Source organism: Montipora foliosa, chromosome 8, assembly GCF_036669935.1.
Source record: "Montipora foliosa isolate CH-2021 chromosome 8, ASM3666993v2, whole genome shotgun sequence".
NCBI lineage: Eukaryota > Metazoa > Cnidaria > Anthozoa > Scleractinia > Acroporidae > Montipora > Montipora foliosa.
Genome location: NC_090876.1, coordinates 5,223,722 through 5,241,221, shown reverse-complemented (window position 1 = coordinate 5,241,221; position 17,500 = coordinate 5,223,722). Strand labels below are relative to the sequence as shown.

General features: G+C 36.8%; 4 protein-coding genes across 4 annotated transcripts in view; 2 read left to right on the top strand and 2 right to left on the bottom strand.

The window, feature by feature from the left end:
• Positions 1–2,874, bottom strand: part of LOC138013339 (neurexin-3-like) — a 10,691-nt gene extending 7,817 nt beyond the window's left edge. Inside the window, exons 1-2 of the mRNA XM_068860383.1 lie at positions 2,203–2,874; positions 73–287 (exon numbers count right to left, since the gene is read on the bottom strand). Of these exons, the coding sequence (XP_068716484.1) occupies positions 73–287; positions 2,203–2,717 (730 nt within the window). The 5' untranslated portion in view covers positions 2,718–2,874. The remainder of the gene's footprint in view (positions 1–72; positions 288–2,202) is intronic.
• Positions 2,875–4,105: 1,231 nt separating this feature from the next.
• Positions 4,106–9,801, top strand: LOC138012497 (putative transmembrane protein 244). Its single transcript, XM_068859282.1, has 6 exons — positions 4,106–4,135; positions 4,224–4,309; positions 5,429–5,502; positions 6,289–6,414; positions 8,018–8,062; positions 9,117–9,801. The coding sequence occupies exons 1-6, from the start codon at positions 4,118–4,120 to the stop codon at positions 9,221–9,223; spliced, it is 456 nt and encodes a 151-aa protein (XP_068715383.1). The 5' UTR covers positions 4,106–4,117; the 3' UTR covers positions 9,224–9,801.
• A 357-nt stretch (positions 9,802–10,158) lies between these two features.
• Positions 10,159–14,522, bottom strand: LOC138012493 (tektin-2-like). Its single transcript, XM_068859277.1, has 5 exons — positions 13,996–14,522; positions 13,628–13,698; positions 12,793–13,159; positions 11,941–12,021; positions 10,159–11,245 (listed from the first exon to the last, which is right to left on the bottom strand). The coding sequence occupies exons 1-5, from the start codon at positions 14,410–14,412 to the stop codon at positions 10,787–10,789; spliced, it is 1,395 nt and encodes a 464-aa protein (XP_068715378.1). The 5' UTR covers positions 14,413–14,522; the 3' UTR covers positions 10,159–10,786.
• A 209-nt stretch (positions 14,523–14,731) lies between these two features.
• Positions 14,732–17,500, top strand: part of LOC138012492 (endoplasmic reticulum aminopeptidase 1-like) — a 20,255-nt gene continuing 17,486 nt past the window's right edge. The window contains exons 1-4 of the mRNA XM_068859276.1: positions 14,732–15,051; positions 15,266–16,007; positions 16,336–16,609; positions 17,011–17,131. Of these exons, the coding sequence (XP_068715377.1) occupies positions 15,349–16,007; positions 16,336–16,609; positions 17,011–17,131 (1,054 nt within the window). The 5' untranslated portion in view covers positions 14,732–15,051; positions 15,266–15,348. The remainder of the gene's footprint in view (positions 15,052–15,265; positions 16,008–16,335; positions 16,610–17,010; positions 17,132–17,500) is intronic.

The following is a 17,500-nucleotide window of genomic DNA, read 5'->3' as shown; positions in this document are numbered from 1 at the left end:
GAATTCCGCCCGCTCGCGCAATGAGAAAAAAAAAATGGTTACGAACTCTACAGCTAGTAGACTGGTACCTACCTTCAGTGCAGTTGGGTCCTTCATACCCAGTTCCCTTGCAGTCGCACCAGACTTCGCTGACAGTATCGCGACAAATGCCTCCATTCATGCAATGATCACTTTGAGAGCAAGGGTCCAGGCAATCTGGATCTGTTCCGGAAGTGTTCAAAAGGACTGCTTCCCGCAAAGGTCCTCGCCCATTGTTATACATAATGCCACTGATACAGCCCACAAATCTAAATAAAAGTAGCAAAAATGTACTTTGTCAAAGACAGCGTTTTCGAGTTCACTTCTCATCCTTATTACCAAAACGTGGCTGGGTCAAAATGTTTCGTTCAATAGAGATACGCTCTGGATTCTCTGTGAAAAAGACACCTCACTTAACGTAAGCTTTTAAACAGCGGTTTTATTTTTTCATTCGTCCAAAAATTGTAGGAGTATTAACATAAAAACCCTTTGTTTTATGATCTGTTCCATTCTGGGCCTCTGACTAAAGGTGAGCAGAATTTCGTTTTGTGGCGAAGTTTTGATTATAACAGTTGATTTGAGGCATGTTTTCCATTAGACAAGACTCCCGACGGTAAAATGAGTTTGTATCTTATTTTTTCGATGAATCCTTAAAGTGGTACTACGATCAAAAAAAAAAAAAGTTTTTCCTTTGGATTTCAAAACTATGTTAACTAAACACTAACTCACCCAAGTTTTAAGTTCTGATTTTAAAAAGACACCTGTTTATTTTAACTGGAATTTTCTTAGTTATTGGTCCGCCATTACTAACTTTAAAATCTTGAGAGAGCTGGGTCGAGGACAAAATGACGTCAAACACGCACTAGTTTAAGAATGCAATGCGTGTGTACGCGGCCTAATTAATATGCAGCACGGGAGTTTCGGGCTTTCAGACTTTTCAACCCGTGTTTTGCATATATAATAAATTGCGTTTACACGCTGAAATTTTAAGCTAGTGAGTAAATGACGTCATTTTCTTTAGATCCAACCCTCTGATGTCCAATCGGCCAGTTTTGAACGTGAGTAATGGCGGACCAGGAAATCCAAAACTTACACTCAAAATAAACAGCCTCTGGATAAAACTCAAAGCTCAAAATTTTGCCAGTTAGTTGTTAACCGAACACGCTTTCAAAATCTGAAGAAAAAAAGGAAATGATTTTTTGATCATAGTACCACTTTAAGCAGAAGAATTCAAACATAAGTCTCCTTAAACCTCCCACCAATATTTGACTATCAAACTGAACCTCAATAACGATATGACTTAAGCCTCTTTTTCAAAACGAGTCCAAATGAATCGATCAAGTTGGCCTCTCTTTGAAAGAGAGGCTTTAGTTCAAAGGATCCAAACGCAGCTATACAAAGCCTCAGTAGAATCGAAAACAAGGGACCCGATTTACAACAGAAGCAATACAATTTATCAAAATAATATTAATAGCAAATAATGATAATAAATAAAAATAACCGTAACAATAGTAACAATAATAATAATACTAATAATAATGACAATAACAATAATAAAATGTTATTTTGAGTGTTTCATCCCTTATTTGCAGCGATCATCTCGCTATAGTCAGCTAATTTTATTCAACGGGCAAGCCTCACAGTAGATCAATGTATTATTAATACAGAAGGCTGGATTTCCTTTCCAAAAATAAATAATTTATGCGTATTTTCCTGCAGAATAAATCTATTATCTCTTTCTGAGAGGCCAAAATGTTGAATTCTACTCCAAAAGGCGAATAGTAGCGCCAAAGTCAGGCTTGCTTGCCGAGACTGAAACGAAGTGAATTTGGCACGTAGTTTGGTGATAATAAAACCATCATTGAGATTAACTAACGGTGGAGGATGAATGGGAAGAATGAAAACTAAAAAATAATTGATTTAACTGCATTTTCAGTTCCAGAATGTTGTCTTGCAGCTGTTATTTGAAAAACGGTAATTTATTCTTAGCGCTCGATTGAAACAATTGTCGTATTTATCTAAATAATGGTCAAACAACGAAAGGAAAGAGAACCGTGGAAGATTTTTAAAGCGCAACTGCCACCACTGATCGAGAACCGAAAATCAAGACATCCACGAGAGTTACACGCACACACAGAAAAAAAAAAAACTTTTAATGCGTGGGTTGCAACGCCGAATTCTTACCTGTTGAAATTAGTACTTTCATAAACTATAGCAGGAAACGAAAAGTCGTTGAACGGTGTGTACCACGGAACGCCACCGACACGCAAATCACTTTCAACGCCAAGATATCTTCCTGAACCAATATACTGGGTGATGTTCTCAATCTCCCCATCCAAGGTCAATTTGGTCGTGCTATAATTCCTTTGAACTGTGACTTTGTGCCACTTTCCGTCAGCGAGCTTATGACCAACTAAGAGAGTTTGTGTGTATTCGCAGTTGCCCATTTTCAGTCGCATTCTGAGTCTTCCATCGGCCAAGGAGAGATAAATATATTGACACTGGCCACGATCGTCCTGGTAAAGTAACAATCCGTTTTCGCTGTGTGTTCTAAAGTGAAACTTTAACGTGCCATTGGTTTTCGCGTTCCATCTTCTGAAAACAGCAAACGCTGTTGGATCTTTTGAGAAACGAAGCCCCGTTCCTGCCAGAGATCCGGCCAAGAAACTGAGTTGGACAATTACCACCGCAGTTAGCATTTCACTTAAGTCCCGCTAAAGGGAGGTCCCATTTTAGTTGAACAGCTCTGAACGGGAAGAAATACACGGTGCCTTTCACCAGACCTTGGGAAAAACTCACTCAATTCCACATGAATAAAAGGCCAAGTTAACCAAACCGATCCTTCAAGGCGGCAATGCGTCACTGCGAGCCGGCCTCGTTTATCTTTCTTCTGATTGGTTAAGAAAGCGATGTTATCCAAGAGTATTACTTATCTGTCCAAGGTTGCGGTGAGAGATGGGTTCAGTGAGTCGACAGTTGTAGAATACATTCATTGAGTACCCAGGGCTCTAGATTGCGTCACTTTTACTACAACGTGCCTCCGGTCACAAAGAGTTTGCTGCAAATCTTGACGATTTGTTCTCTTGCGAAAGGTCAACTCGCGAGGCCCAAGCAGAGTTCGTGTTTACTACTTTCATTGTTCAGTTTAATTTTGAATTCTTTTCATGGGCGTATATGGGATGAGCAGTTTTCGTGCCGGCCTCTTTGTCTTCATTATCAAAATATAAACCAGTATCAATGCCGAAATGAGATAAAATTTAAGTCAATTCTAACCGACTGTGTGAAAAGTTAAAATGGCCAGAACTAAATCACAACACAGTCAACGCAAAATGAAAATAATTGTAAACAAAAAAAACAAAACAAAACCAAAAATACATAACGGGAACTTTAATATGAAACGTTCAAGAAAATGATTTCTATTTGTGTTTCACACATGCCCCTTAACTTTTTCGAAACGTATACGTAAAGTTTCATGGCTAACTGCGGGAAAATGGGAAAACTAACGTCAACTTTTGAAGCTTTCAACTAAACTTGAAGATTAAATTAAATCAAAAGCAAATTAAAAGCATACTACTCTGCCAAAGCACTGTCTTCCCCCGTCGAAGTGAGAGATCAAATACTAATGCTTTGTATAAAGGACCTTTTCAACTATATATGATAATTCACGGTACTAAAGTCCTCTCTGTTCTGATTTTATGTGTGCTCATTGTCAGTATCCCATTGTGGTAGCAGTCCATTAATTAATCAAGATAGGAAAAATAATTTGGTCGTCAATGGGAGTAAATGAATCGAATAGTATTGAGAAATTTACAAATTTTCTCCGGCTTTCAAATGGCCATAGGGTCAATTCATAGAAGTTATTGTTTCTTCTTCCTAACTTTACATGTGCAAAAAAGATAGGTGAATTAAGCATTCAGCAAATAGCTGTCAGCATTTCTCTTTTATAAGGAAAAAATTTGGTGTAGCTCAAAGGTCTCAAAGCTTGATCTGGAAAAAAATGTGAGTTTGAATTATAGATGAGACAAAAAAACAAAAAAAAAACTCCACATGTGGAATTCCTTCCCACAGTTCTTCGCACGCACACTTGATCATTGTAAAGATGGCGGAGGACACTCGTGTAAGATCAGCTGTTCTATAGCAGACTAAACATTTCAAGCTATCTAGCGCAAGGAGCTCACTTATTAAATCTTTGGTGACATTTTCAGGTTATCTGCTGCAATCTCTGCGTCGCAATTCCACTGTTTTTCCTCGTGTACTACATGGTAGCATCGTTGCTATGGGGAGCTTTTCAGTGAGTATTACAATGCTTATATCATAAGCTTAAGTTCTACACAGATCTAAGCTTATCTTAAAGCTTATATTTGCGTTAGGACAACTTTAAATCTCATACTCAAGTCCTATTACCTGGTTTAAAATTTCTTCTCGGGATGATCTTATAAATTATGCTGTAATTGTTTTTGTGATGGACATCGTACAGGTCGTGTTAATTAAATTGACACACAAAAGTTGTTCTTTGACAGCCGAGTATATGAGACTTCCGCAATTTAAACTTGTGTATAGAAGTTCGGAATATTTTTTCAGTAACATGCGTTTGTCATAATCGCAGTTTATTTATAATTACCCAGGCTAGGCGAGCACAATTTAATTTTCCTCGTTTTGACTGCGGCCCCGACTTAACACATTAATGGGAACAAAAAAAAAACGATCGATAATAAACAATGTTCTTGCATCCATGGTGCATTCAATATTGTGAAAAAAATTGGGATGTTCCATCCATTTGTGATCCGACCCCGGGGTATCAATGAGTAAAGGCCCAGTTCAAACGTTGAGCTTTTCATGTACTCAAATGTAACAAACCAAATCGTTTAATAAAGTACATGAAAAGATCGACGTTTGAATCAATTAAATTCAACCCCATCTAATTTGGGTTGACCCAAGAATTAAGGTTGAGTGGTCTACATGGGTTGAGTGACGTCAATTCAAACGTCTAACTTCTCTTGTGCTGAATAAAACACAATTGTATTTGTATAATTTATTTTGGCATTCCACAATTCCCTTCTTTCAAAAAAGCATTGTAGTCATTGTACATCGTGATTAGTATAAATAAGTTCGACAAATTAAGGTCGATGTTTGAATCAACCCTGTTTACTTTACTATTTGGGTCGACCCAATAAGTTCGACGTTTGAACTGGGCTTAAGAATTTCCTACTACTTGGATTTGTATTGGAATCCTTTTGAAAAGCCTTTCTTACCTTTTCTTACCAATAAGCAACAATAAGTATTAACATTAATATTACTGAGGACCTGCATCTAGGTAGTGGGGTTTGGCTGCTCTTCATGAAAAGTAAGATTAAATTTTTTAAATATTATTTTACTCGAGATGACCTTTGTTGTTATTTTTACCAACCAGATTAAATGATTTTGATGGCAAGACTCCCTTTGATTTCCAAAACTGCTGCGATGTCAAGGACAGTAAAAATTTAGGTAAGTTTCAATGGACCACAATCTGAAAGTTATTTAGTACTAGGGCAGAACACTTCAAATCAAATCAATCAAAATCAATAATTAAAAGGCTGGTTTTTGCAGCAAGAGCACCTTTCAAAGTATATTGTAGAAAACTAACAAACACAATTCAGACTGGTAGAATAAGAGTATCTATTTAAAATATTTGTTGGTATCATAGTGCAACTGCTTATCTGATTTATTTTGTTAACACCAGTTTTTAGCTTTTGATGTAACATCTCCCTTGTTCTTTTATTGTTATGACGAGTGACATGATAGTTGTCAACCCACCTCAAGTATCAAGCTACTTGTGGTTGGGGAGTCTTGTGGAAGAAATAACTTAAGTTGTTTTCTGCTTTACTGCATTTTCATTGACTATCTATTTGTGTAGTCTATGCTAATACTCACAATTTCTTGATGTCTCAAAATTTAAAATTTGCCCTGAATGGCAGTGAGTCATGGCCAACATGATATTAACTGGGCAAAAACTTTTATCTGAGATTTTGTGGATGTGATTGGAAATACATGTTTGGGTCATCAATATTATTTTTGACATCACTATTTTAGTAACTGGATATTTAGTAAAAAAAATTTGCCTAGTATTAATTTTTTTAGCCTGATGTGAATCACTGTATTTGCCATTCTTTTGCTTTAAAAAATTAACAGTTTTAGTAATACTACTACCCCTGAGCCCTGGGTAGATTTATTTACTGACACATAATTTGGTAATTTTATACTCTAATAATAGTTTATTATTTTACCCTCCAGTAAACCTGCTATCCTTGCTGTTAACTTACATGCTTGCCACTGTTATTTACATCATCTTTATTCGAAAGAAAATATGGGATTATGCCATTACAGTGGCAGTCTTTCATCTTGCCGTGTCTTGTGCAGGTAATGTTCCTCTTATAGCAGAAGCTTGTGACCTTGAAGCATTTAACTGTTTCAGAGCTGGGGTTTTTTGAGTTTAGAAATTTCATTATTTTGGATGTAACATAGCTCATGCATTTTCTTCAATCGTATTTTTGTCCATATTTGGGCATGAAATTTGTGTCCTTAAAAATCCCCAGCTTTGTTCTAAGGAAAAGAAAGGTCATGTGCTTCTATCTATGGTTATAAATAATTATAAAACAGTAAAAGCGAACGATAAAAACCGACGTTTCGGAGTAGTCATGACTCCATTATCAAGGTAAAAGTTTAAAACATGCAAATAACAGTATTGAAGCGATGTGGCGCGAAAATTAACGTAATATGTGCGAAGATTACACAAATACTTTCGCACGAATAGAGTCCGATTGCACGTTCAGGTTTGGCTTTAAAGTTCTTATATAAAGCATTTCATACAATAAGCAGTCAAATTTGTTCCTGCACTTCTTAAGAACTTCGAAGCATTTCAGTAGGTCCTGAGGGATCCTCCCGTGTACGTTCTTGCAATGTTTGGCAATGGCCGAGGACTGTTGTTTATGTCCTTTTACACGATTGTGTAAATGTCCGCGTGTGTATCCTATATAACCTGCATCGCACAGGTCACATTGGTATTTATATTTAAATAAATTTTCACGCCACATCGCTTAAATACTGTTATTTGCATGTTTTAAACTTTTACCTTGATAATGGAGTCATGACTACTCCGAAACGTCGGTTTTTATCGTTCGCTTTTACTGTTTTATCTTTTAAGAAATCTCTTTTAATATAAATAATTATGTGACATTATTTCGATCTGCTGTTTTTAACCTTGTTAAAACCATTTTAACCTTGTTAAAATGGGGTCAAATTTTAAGCTATTAAATTAGTCTCTGCTTTTAATTAATTAATATTACTTGTATAGATTTCCTGGGAGCATGATGGGAAGATATGAAATTTGTTTGAATAAAAATGAACCTGCTTGAAAGCTGAGGCTACTCCTTTGGTCACTTGCATAGGAACTCTTAATCATTATTAGCTATTATATTTATCTTAAATGGTTTAATTTTTGCCCTACACGGTACAGGACTTCTGCAACTTATAAGCCAAGATTATAACCTGTAAATTATGGAGAAACATGTCTTGTTCCTTGAAGATGGGGCATGCTACAATCTTGGACAAAAAGGGTTGAGAATATATTAAAAACAGGGGTTATTTTGTGCACTACGTCCTCAATATCGCACATTGTTAGCCATCCCCTTCCCCGCTATAACCAATGTTGATAAGCCCAGGTTCTACATGCTTTGTTTCATCTAGCAACATTGATCAGCTAATACTAATACTAATTCTAAGGTCTACTGCGTGCTATTTTGTGCAATATTAAAGAATTCCTTGCAATATTGTTTATGCATGGGAGTGGCTGTTATTTAACATCATTTTGAACTCTTGCAAACCTCATGTAACAAAAGGAAACTGCTTTTTTGTTGTACATTATTTTACTCTTATTTATTTATTTCTTTGAGTGTAATTTCAACACAATATCTTCACTCTTAGTTTAAAGAAAATTACCAGTTTAACTTTTTGTTAATTTCAGTAATGCAGGCTTTTCCAACAAATTGGGAATGGTGGATTGCCTTTTGTAAGTTCAGCAATTTTTTTGTATTCCCTTTGCTGTTCATTCTTTCTTGATGTTTTTGTAAAGCACTTAAGGTGTTGAGTCACAAATATTATTCAACACATTGTGACAAATTATGTCCAAATATGGTCATAGCGCACTCAATATTCATCGTGAGTAACTCAACTTATATCCTGCAATATACGTAATTTTGTGTGTCAGAGAAAAATGGTAGTTTTTCCAGCTTTTCCCCCCCAATAAATGGAGAAAATTGTGCTTTGTCGTCAATTTGTTGAATAATAAAACAATAATAATTATTATCCAGCTCAATGTTGTGGAATATTGCCTGCTTGTAGCCAACTTGGCCTACCGGGGTATACATGGCCTTGTCGGCTAAGTATCAGCCAATATTTCTGTGCAATTTCGAAGGATAATAGTTAATTTTTTAACAAAGTGAAGCAATCCTCTTCCACTGTGTGTTCAAATAGTCGACTGTGTTGTTCCACCAAATGTACAAATAAACCCAGTCAGATTTGGGAATACCAACTGGAACAAGGCAAATGGTGAAACCATTTGGGTGTTGACAGTATGAGTAGAGCCAAGGAGCTGAGGCAAGGTTTACCCATTGCAGAACAACTTCTACTTGTTGCAGTAGGACTTTGAACCTACAGTAGGTCACCTGGGTCACATGGTGCGACTTGTTCCCATTGGACATGCTGTGCCCTGCATATTATAAAATTAATTGCTTCAAAGGCCATTTAAATTGTAGACAACCAGGATCCTTTATTGAGGGCAGGAAGGACTACCATTCTCAATCAGTGCATGGTTCAAGAGAGTTTTTTCAGGATATCTGCCTCAAAACCGCATACTGTTTTTCTCTCGAGCAATACCCATGGCATCTTACCACAAAGAAATTTATCAATGTCATTCATTAAATATACAGTTTTGTCAGAAGATTATATTCAAACCTTAAATCACACTAGCACACTTCATCAAGGCAAAAAATACCATTGCTTGCACTTTTCTATGAATGATCAGCTCATTTGTTTTATAATTTATTTCTTATTTTTCAATTTAGTGTCATCTGTGCTTTTTATGGCATTCATTGGTGAGCTGATGATCAGAAACTGTTTTAGCCAAAGCAAAGAAACAAGAGTCAGTCCGGAGAAGAACGAGATAACATGACATGCGACACCGCGAGAGCCAACTATAGGTTACTAATAATTTAATCGTTGGTCAGGTCTTAACGGCTCATTTGCACAAGTGCTGAGAATTCATACCTTCCACAAATGGCATGTAATCCAGCATCTGATTCTAGAACAATTGCATCATACTCAGGTAGTGTGCTTAGGTTCCGCTACGCTGCCCCTTGCTTTTTTTTGAGTTTTGCTACTTTTAGTGGTTCTATCTGACCCATGTAAGATAATCAGTTTAAATTTTTAATCAGTGAGATTTTTGAAAACTATTAAATACTTCCATGAGCTCTGGTTTGACTTAGGAACACGCATCCACTCCTTGCTGAATTCTCTTGTCATGAGCTCCTTGATATCCATGGATGATTAATTACAATAAGAAAGTATTTATTGATAAAAAAAGAAACTTTTTACTTAAGTCTTAAAATTTTACTTTTGTACTGTTGGAATTTTGTAACATGAAATCTGAAACTGTGTTTTTCTTAAAAATGGCAGGCATTAATGCTTGGGAGTTACATATTAATTAATTGAGGGTTCTGGGAAAAAAAATAAAGTGGTACTTTCACCTTTGGTAATGCCATGTTTGCAAATAAAAATTATTTTCCATTGTTCAGTAAGAGAAGTATCTTGAATACTACAACCATGTGACAGTGACTACCGGTAAGTTCGAGAATTGGCATTTCAGTTTGTGTAATACAAGGAACATGACTGGGAGACACGGTCATTTGACCAGAAAAGTGGCGAGAAGATAGGCTTCCTTTGGCCTCTTGTATTCCAACTATGTCGCCACTAATAAGCATATTGGAGCCTCAGAAGATACATGAGAAATTATAGAGGTGTTTTATAGATTGTTTATAGGGTGTTGCACAAAGTCACGTGAACCAGCAACTTGTAATGATATTTTCATAAGAAGCAACTTAATACACATACTGTACATATTACTTTATTTACCCTTGAGTTGAATGAGGTTGATTAGACCTTAAGCAATTAATGAATAATGCTAATTTGTTAAGAAACAAATTATAACAAAGAAAAAAAGGTTGAATCACAAAAGGGCTTTTTATAAGATAAACAAGTTATTACAAGATACGACATCACACATTCCTGTAATTTATGAACTTAAAGCCCATAAAGCCCATAATGATTTATTAGTAGCATCAACCTTAATTGTTGTATCAATAATTATTGTAAATATATATATTAAATAGTAGTAACCAGTAACATGGATGAGATACTTATTATTATTCAAGCGCATTTTGATAAAATCTGACCAATGTGCTTTATCTTGTAAAACTGAAAAGGGCTTAATAAAAACAGTGGAACTTCATTCTTTGTAGTCTTTCTGTTATCTCTAATTCTTATTTCAGAGTTGATATCTGACTTATGGAAAAATCATTATTAAAACATTGACTTGCAATAGCAACTGTTGTTATCCATTGTTTAGAAACTAGCCGTAATCAAAATTTAGCAACAATCACAGCTCTCCTTTTTTCTCAGTTTTAAAGCTCAAACAAGAAAAGAAAGTATTTGAGTGCTTAATAAACTTGCTTGACAATCAATCAACCAGTGGTGGTGTCACTCTTCTCCCAGTAATAGGTGGACTACGGCTTTCAGTAGCGCTTGGAGATGCGAGTCGCAAAGGAACACCATTACCTTGCCCTTCGGTAAAAGGTACATTTTCCATAGTAGGAACATGAGATGAATTTTTGGTGGTGGTGAACACATGCCCAGTATTCATCATGCTATGTGGGACTTCTTTCATCTTCTGACGCACCTCCATGCTTCTGTTGTCCAAAGCCAGCGAGTTGTTCTTGATTGCAAGATCTTCATTTATCCTCTCTAGATTACTTTGCAGTGCCTGAAGAGCATTCTCTGCCTCTCTCAGCCTTTCATTCAATGCCCGAATGGAGCCACCAATCTCGGCAACTTCATGGCACATTTGGTATTGTGGCTGATCACGGCACAGCTCAACATTGGGTCTGTAAGTTCTGTTCTCCAGACGTGTTTGGGCAACCTTGAAAATAAGTTAAATATCATTAACTATTTTAAGCAACTCAAAGTCTTGAAAAGCTCTTCTATCGTGAGAGGGGCACATAACGCAAACAAAAGTAATTTGCTAAACTACAACAGGGTAAAGAGTTAGTTCCAGACAAGCAAAACAAATTTAAATAATAAAATATTTTACAACTTTAACCCTTTAAGCCCCGAGGGGTTCCCCACTGACGAGTAAAATCGTCTGGCGTTAGACAGAGTAAAATCTATAAGTGCCATTTGGCACTATCGGGGCTGAAAGGGTTAAAGGATTTCATGCCAAAACATACTTACAAGGGCACATTTTGTTTTGAAGAAATTTCTGCCAAAATTCACAAAAAATTAATGTGCAATAGCCGTGGGATACTGGTATTATTTGAGCTTGGAGGGAAAAGAGAAAACTGGCAGTGGCGGAAGAAATTAAATTTAGAAAAAGAAAAATTTTTTGGGAAACAGTTCATCCCACAATTTTAGTGTAGAAAGCCGTAATTCTGCAAAATGACCAAAAACCTTGCAAAAGTCACATAGGATGCCTTTTTGTACTGCAGACTTCATTTCCTATGCTGAATGCACATGTACAACCCTTGACAGGTGTACAAATGTAGAGTCCTTGGCAGCTGCCAATGTTCCTGATTAAAAAAGAAATCAGTTTTAACTTTTTCGCTCTCTTTTTCATACCATCATAGGAGCATTCTTAGCATCAATGGCTTCCTTTGTTCCTCTGATGTCATTTTCTAATGTTGAGATTTCTTGCATTGTCTACAAAAAATAAATGATCAGAGTACAATACATATTGCAGATAGAAGCTTTTATGTCATTCTAGTCCAAATTCACACTTTATGAAGACTGGGTTGTTTCATGATTGGTTCAGTTACTGGAGGGCATTGGGATGGGAAAATTACATGTAGTTTTACATATATTCTGTCATAAAGAAAGTGCCAAATTGTTCAACAGTTAACAGACTAAGAGACCGGGTGGATCTAGGATTTTGTTAAAGGGCAGTGAAAGGTAGAAATAGATGCTGAAGTTGGACCCTTCTAGGGTGGGGGTTCCCCAGTAAGACTTCAACATTTAAGAGTTCAGAAATGGGATTTCCAGCATTTTGAGAGACTACAGTTGTATTGTCAGTATTAATCAAGGGGTATTGTATGTTAAATGGATTTGAAATCATCTCTGCTGTGTGCTATTCAAATAAAGTCTCTTCATAGTTTAGTTAAGTGAAGTTTGTCCACTTTGGTTTTCGTCAGGAACCATTCAAGTTTAGTATTGTTTCTTATCGGTATTCATTTGAAGGGGTTCAGCTGGACTACCCCTTGATAGACTTACTACACATACTGTACCCCCAGCAGAGGTAGATTTTGGGGGCAATAGGATAGTCTAGCCTGAGGCACTGAAGGAAGCTAAACATCTCCAAGTTTAACCCCCACTGTTTTCTCCTAGATATCTGAGAATGCTATTATTCTAAACAATCAAAACTCGATCTTTACATGTTGTTTCACAATCTAATTTTGAAATCAATGTTTTGCTCACATTTTGCTGCTGCCAGTCCAGTTCTGACTTTGCCTGATTGGTCTCGTGTATCCTCTTGCGGAATGCATACTCAGTTGCCTGTCGCTGAGCCTCAAGATCATTAGCTGTCTGCTGCAATGTGGCAAAAATTGCTTCCCTTAGGTGCTTGGAAGCTTTCATCTCTGCCTCAGCACGTAGCTTGTTGTAATTAGAGAAGGAATCCCAGGTTTCGGGCGTAACACTTCCCTTTACTGTGCGTGTAGGGTGAGCATGAAAGCCAATGTTTTCTGAGTTGTTGTTTAAGCGATAGCATTCCCCATCCACTTCCAGGGTGGTGTGCTTGTCTGTTATGTCAAGGTGAAGCTGATGACGTGCTTCTTGCAAAAGACTAATGAATGTAAAGAAGTGAAATTCCACATTAATCTAGTACCTTGATTTTCAATATTTATCCAGATTTAAAGTTTAAGTGAAATGGGTGGTAAATAATTATAATCTTTACCATGAGTTTTATTATCAGTGTCAGTCGAGAATATAAAAATTCTGAGAGAATTAATTTAACGAATAAGTGTCTTATGTATTCACTATAGAAAAAAAATTCAATAAAACACTGCTTAAAACTTTTCAAGAGCTAAGAAACAAAAATGCATTGTGCTTCGAACATTATCAACACAAAAATTCTGTAACAAAAAAAAAGTTCTATAAAAATTAATGTCTATAAGTACCAAAAAGTAACTAATTATTAACAATAACAATCATGGAAACTATTTTTTCAGCTTCTTATCTTTCTTATTCAAAAAAGTTCTTAATGAATATTTTATCAATTAATTAAATTTATTGAATTGTTTATTTTGCTTACCACAATTGCTCAAAGGCTTCACTGACTTTTTGTTGCAAAAGGGCTTTGGCTCCTTCAATCACTTCCACTTCCTAACATATGGTAAGATATGTTATAATTATTATAGTAAGGCCCAAAAACTGTAAATTATTAATGCTCAGAGAGTCTAATTTATAAATCTGTTGCCAAGTTTACTTTTTGTAATATTGAAGATGAACTGAAAACTTCAAAACATGGGCAGCAAAGATTTTCCAGTATTAAAACTTTGAATTGCTATGAATAAACGAAAATTGAAGAATCTTGGGTCGTTTTCATAAATGAAGGAGAATTTTGGTGATTCAAATTTGTTTTGAGGCTACTCCCAGTAAAAGGATTTACAATTCTCTTACCCTGTGAAGTTGAGCTTCGACTTCGTCTCGGACAAGATCAATTTTCTGTCTATTTTCTCGCAACATGAGACATTCCAAGGTTATGTCTAGAGGAACTTTTTTAGCTTCAAGAGCGCGTTCAGTTCTTTCTTTTTCTTGCTGCAATAAGGCAATTTCGGCGTCTGTTTCCGCAAGGCATCTTTCCAAGCTCTTCTTCCAGCTGTTGATGTCATGTATTCTCTTTTCAAGCTTTGTGTTACTGTCGTGTTGGGTCCAGCGAGTGTGGTTATCTGTCTCGTTCCGAAGAAAGCGACTTTCTTGTCGAACCCGATGGGATGCATCGCGTTGTCTCTCTGCGTTCGTTCGAATAACTGTGTTCGAGGTGTGCCAGTCGGATGTGGCAAATCGAGGAGGGATTTTAGGATCCGTCAAAGCCATACTTTATGAAATTTGTCGCTTCCCGTCCACAAACTTTTACAGAAACCCTTGAGGAAGACAAGAAACGAATGATTAAGTGTGTACAGTTACTATGGCAGCGTCTTTGTACCGTTGTTTGTTGCTATAGCAATTGCAAAAAGAGAGAGATTAGGGAGAATAGTTACCAGTGTTTCGGGGATGAGGGCGCCTGACTGTGGGAGTATTCTTTCTGATCATGAACCATAACTCGTTTCGTTTTTACAAAAACGTGCGTCTATGTACTCAGCACCTGGTGTATCCAATATTTACATCCCTGAAGATTTTTATGTGGTACACAAAAGTTAGCGTCAGCTTTTCACCACATTTATTTGTGACGATGAATCAGAGAATCGGGCAAACACGTGAAATAAAATTTGGCACAAAAATGGCTCTCAGTTGAGGACGGAGACTCTGCCCTAAATATTTTTGCCAGATGATCGCAGCTCTCATCGCGCATGTGCAAATACTTTGACCACCCGCCGGAACCTGCCCCTTTCTTTCTTTACTGTTTTATGTCACTTAAACCGTGGAAAACGCAAATCTTATTCCAAACAAAACGCTTAAAAGACCAAAATTCCGTAAGCTTGGATTGAGATTCCCTGGAACCTGTGGTTAACAGAGGTAAGACCCCATATACCCTGTTAATATTAGAACTGACATACATTTGACCTCTAACCGTAACCATGTTCTCATTTATTACTTGTAATATTAGTGGCGTAACAAGGTATGTTTGACAATCGTTGTAAATATTTCCTATAGATTTCAAAATAACCGCATGATCTTATGACTACAATGACAGTTTGGAATAAATTCAATCTCCCTTTTTTATTTGCAGAAAACGATTAGACTTTTACAATTAGTCCTTGGTTGATAAAACAAACGGCCGTAAGTTAATCTCTGTTTAAACGTCCAACTATAATGCGTGATCGAAGATACCGAGCGGCCCCAATGGAAGATGAAGACGAACGTCCATCTTCTTACTCGAAATCACGAGTGACCTATCATGGGAACAGATTGTGTAGCGGAAAAATTTGCGCGATATTCTTGACCTTATCCATCGCCTTTGGAGCTATAGTCCTTTTTGTTTTTACTGCTTTCTTTCACGCGTCCGACAGCGAGATTGAATTCTATCGTCGGGCCATGAAATATATCACCGGAGATCGCTTCGCCCGCTCAGAAAATAACAATGAAAAGAATTTCCCGCACAAAGAAATTCTTCTTCCCAAGAACATTTCACCAGAGAGGTACCAAGTTTACCTTCATCCAAATTTGACCACTTTCGATTTTCACGGAGGAGTGAAGATTGACATTGTTTGCAAAAAAGCAACAAGGAATATCCTTCTTCACGTCAAGAACTTAAATATCACGAGTTACGGAGTACAGGATTCGCACGGAAATCATTTGCCAGTATTGCAAGTCGCGCAGAGCAAGAAACTTGAGCAGTACTTAGTGGAGATGAGAGACGAACTGAAGAAAGGAGAGAAATATACGGTAAAGTTTGATTTCAATGGCCATCTATCGAATACAATGGCGGGATTTTACAAGAGCTCATACAAGACAAAGAACGGAAAAATGAAGTAAGGCATACAAGACATTCATTTTTGTCTTAATTACAAGTAATTTGATACCTAACTTTATAGTAACCTCGTGAATTTCTAAAACACAACTTTTCAACCATGATGAGAGACCAATAAGAATCGTTGAATTTCCGAATCATATTACTTTTGTAGCCCAACCCAAAAATAGTTGCAAGCCAAAGATTTGGCTGACGTCAGGGGATATAAAGTTCTCTTCCCATGGAAGATATATTTATGAACTTATATTTCATGTATTTGAGCTGCTGCTGAATGATTGAATGAATGAAAAAAAATGTTTGAAATTGTAATAAAATTTCCTTTGAACAAGGCACATGGCAACAACACAATTCGAAGCCACAGACGCCCGAGCTGCTTTTCCTTGTTTTGACGAACCAGAATTCAAAGCCCAGTTCATTGTGACACTGGTACACCAGCCAGATTACAAAGCTCTCTCCAACATGCCTGTTGCTAAGACTGTGACCCGCAGTGATGGATTCGTAGAAAGCCATTTTAAGGAAAGTGTAAAGATGAGCACGTATCTTCTGGCCTTCATCGTGTGTGATTTTGCCTACAAGGAGTCCCACACTCAGAGGGGAAATAGGGTATGTACGGATGCATGCGCAGTGTACTAATAACCAATCTTTCCAGCGTAGACAGGAGTAAGTCCAACTCGTCTAGAAAAAAACTTATTTGAAAATAACTAATACATTTTTGAGAACCGTGATCAAAGGAAGCGTAAATTGCTCAACTCAAGGATACAATTCAAGTTGAAGAGAAAGGGCTAGTGGACATATCGTGACATTTTACACACACAGCTTGTCTGATAATCGTGTAATTTCTTTTCCGTTGGACATTCTTTTCAGGTTATTGTCAGAAAATATAAAACACATTGTCATTTGCATCAGTAGTTAAGGCAGCAGTTTACAACTGATCGATAAAGATGACAGTATTCTCACTGAAACTTTTTGTGCGGCTGTATCAGTAAGTTTACGTTTTTATTTAGATTCGAGTTTGGTCAAGAAAAGATGCCATTAACAGCACAGACCTTGCCCTGAGCGTAGCCGAAAATGTTTTGAATTATTATGAAAAGTTTTTCAATATTCCATATCCACTTCCCAAAATAGGTAAGGTGATAAGGTAATTATTTTGCATGGTCATAAGCTATAAGGCAAGCTTTTCCTGGGTTTATCTATATTTACCAAAACAGATTTTCGACATGAGTACGGTTAATCAATTCAAGTGTGATTGTGGGTCTATTACTTGTGCATTGCATTGTGGGCTGCATGCTGCAGAACAATGTAACCAATGTAATTGGTTACCTACTGCTGCGGCAAAACTGATTAAGTAAAACGTGTTTTTGTTGTATTTGAACGCAAACTGTAACTAAAGGGTCAATAAAAACAAATATATTTTCGGATTCACACTTCAACTTCTCTTCACGTTTCCACTGAGATTCGCGTAATGCAACTCAATTCCACGCACTTATACTTACT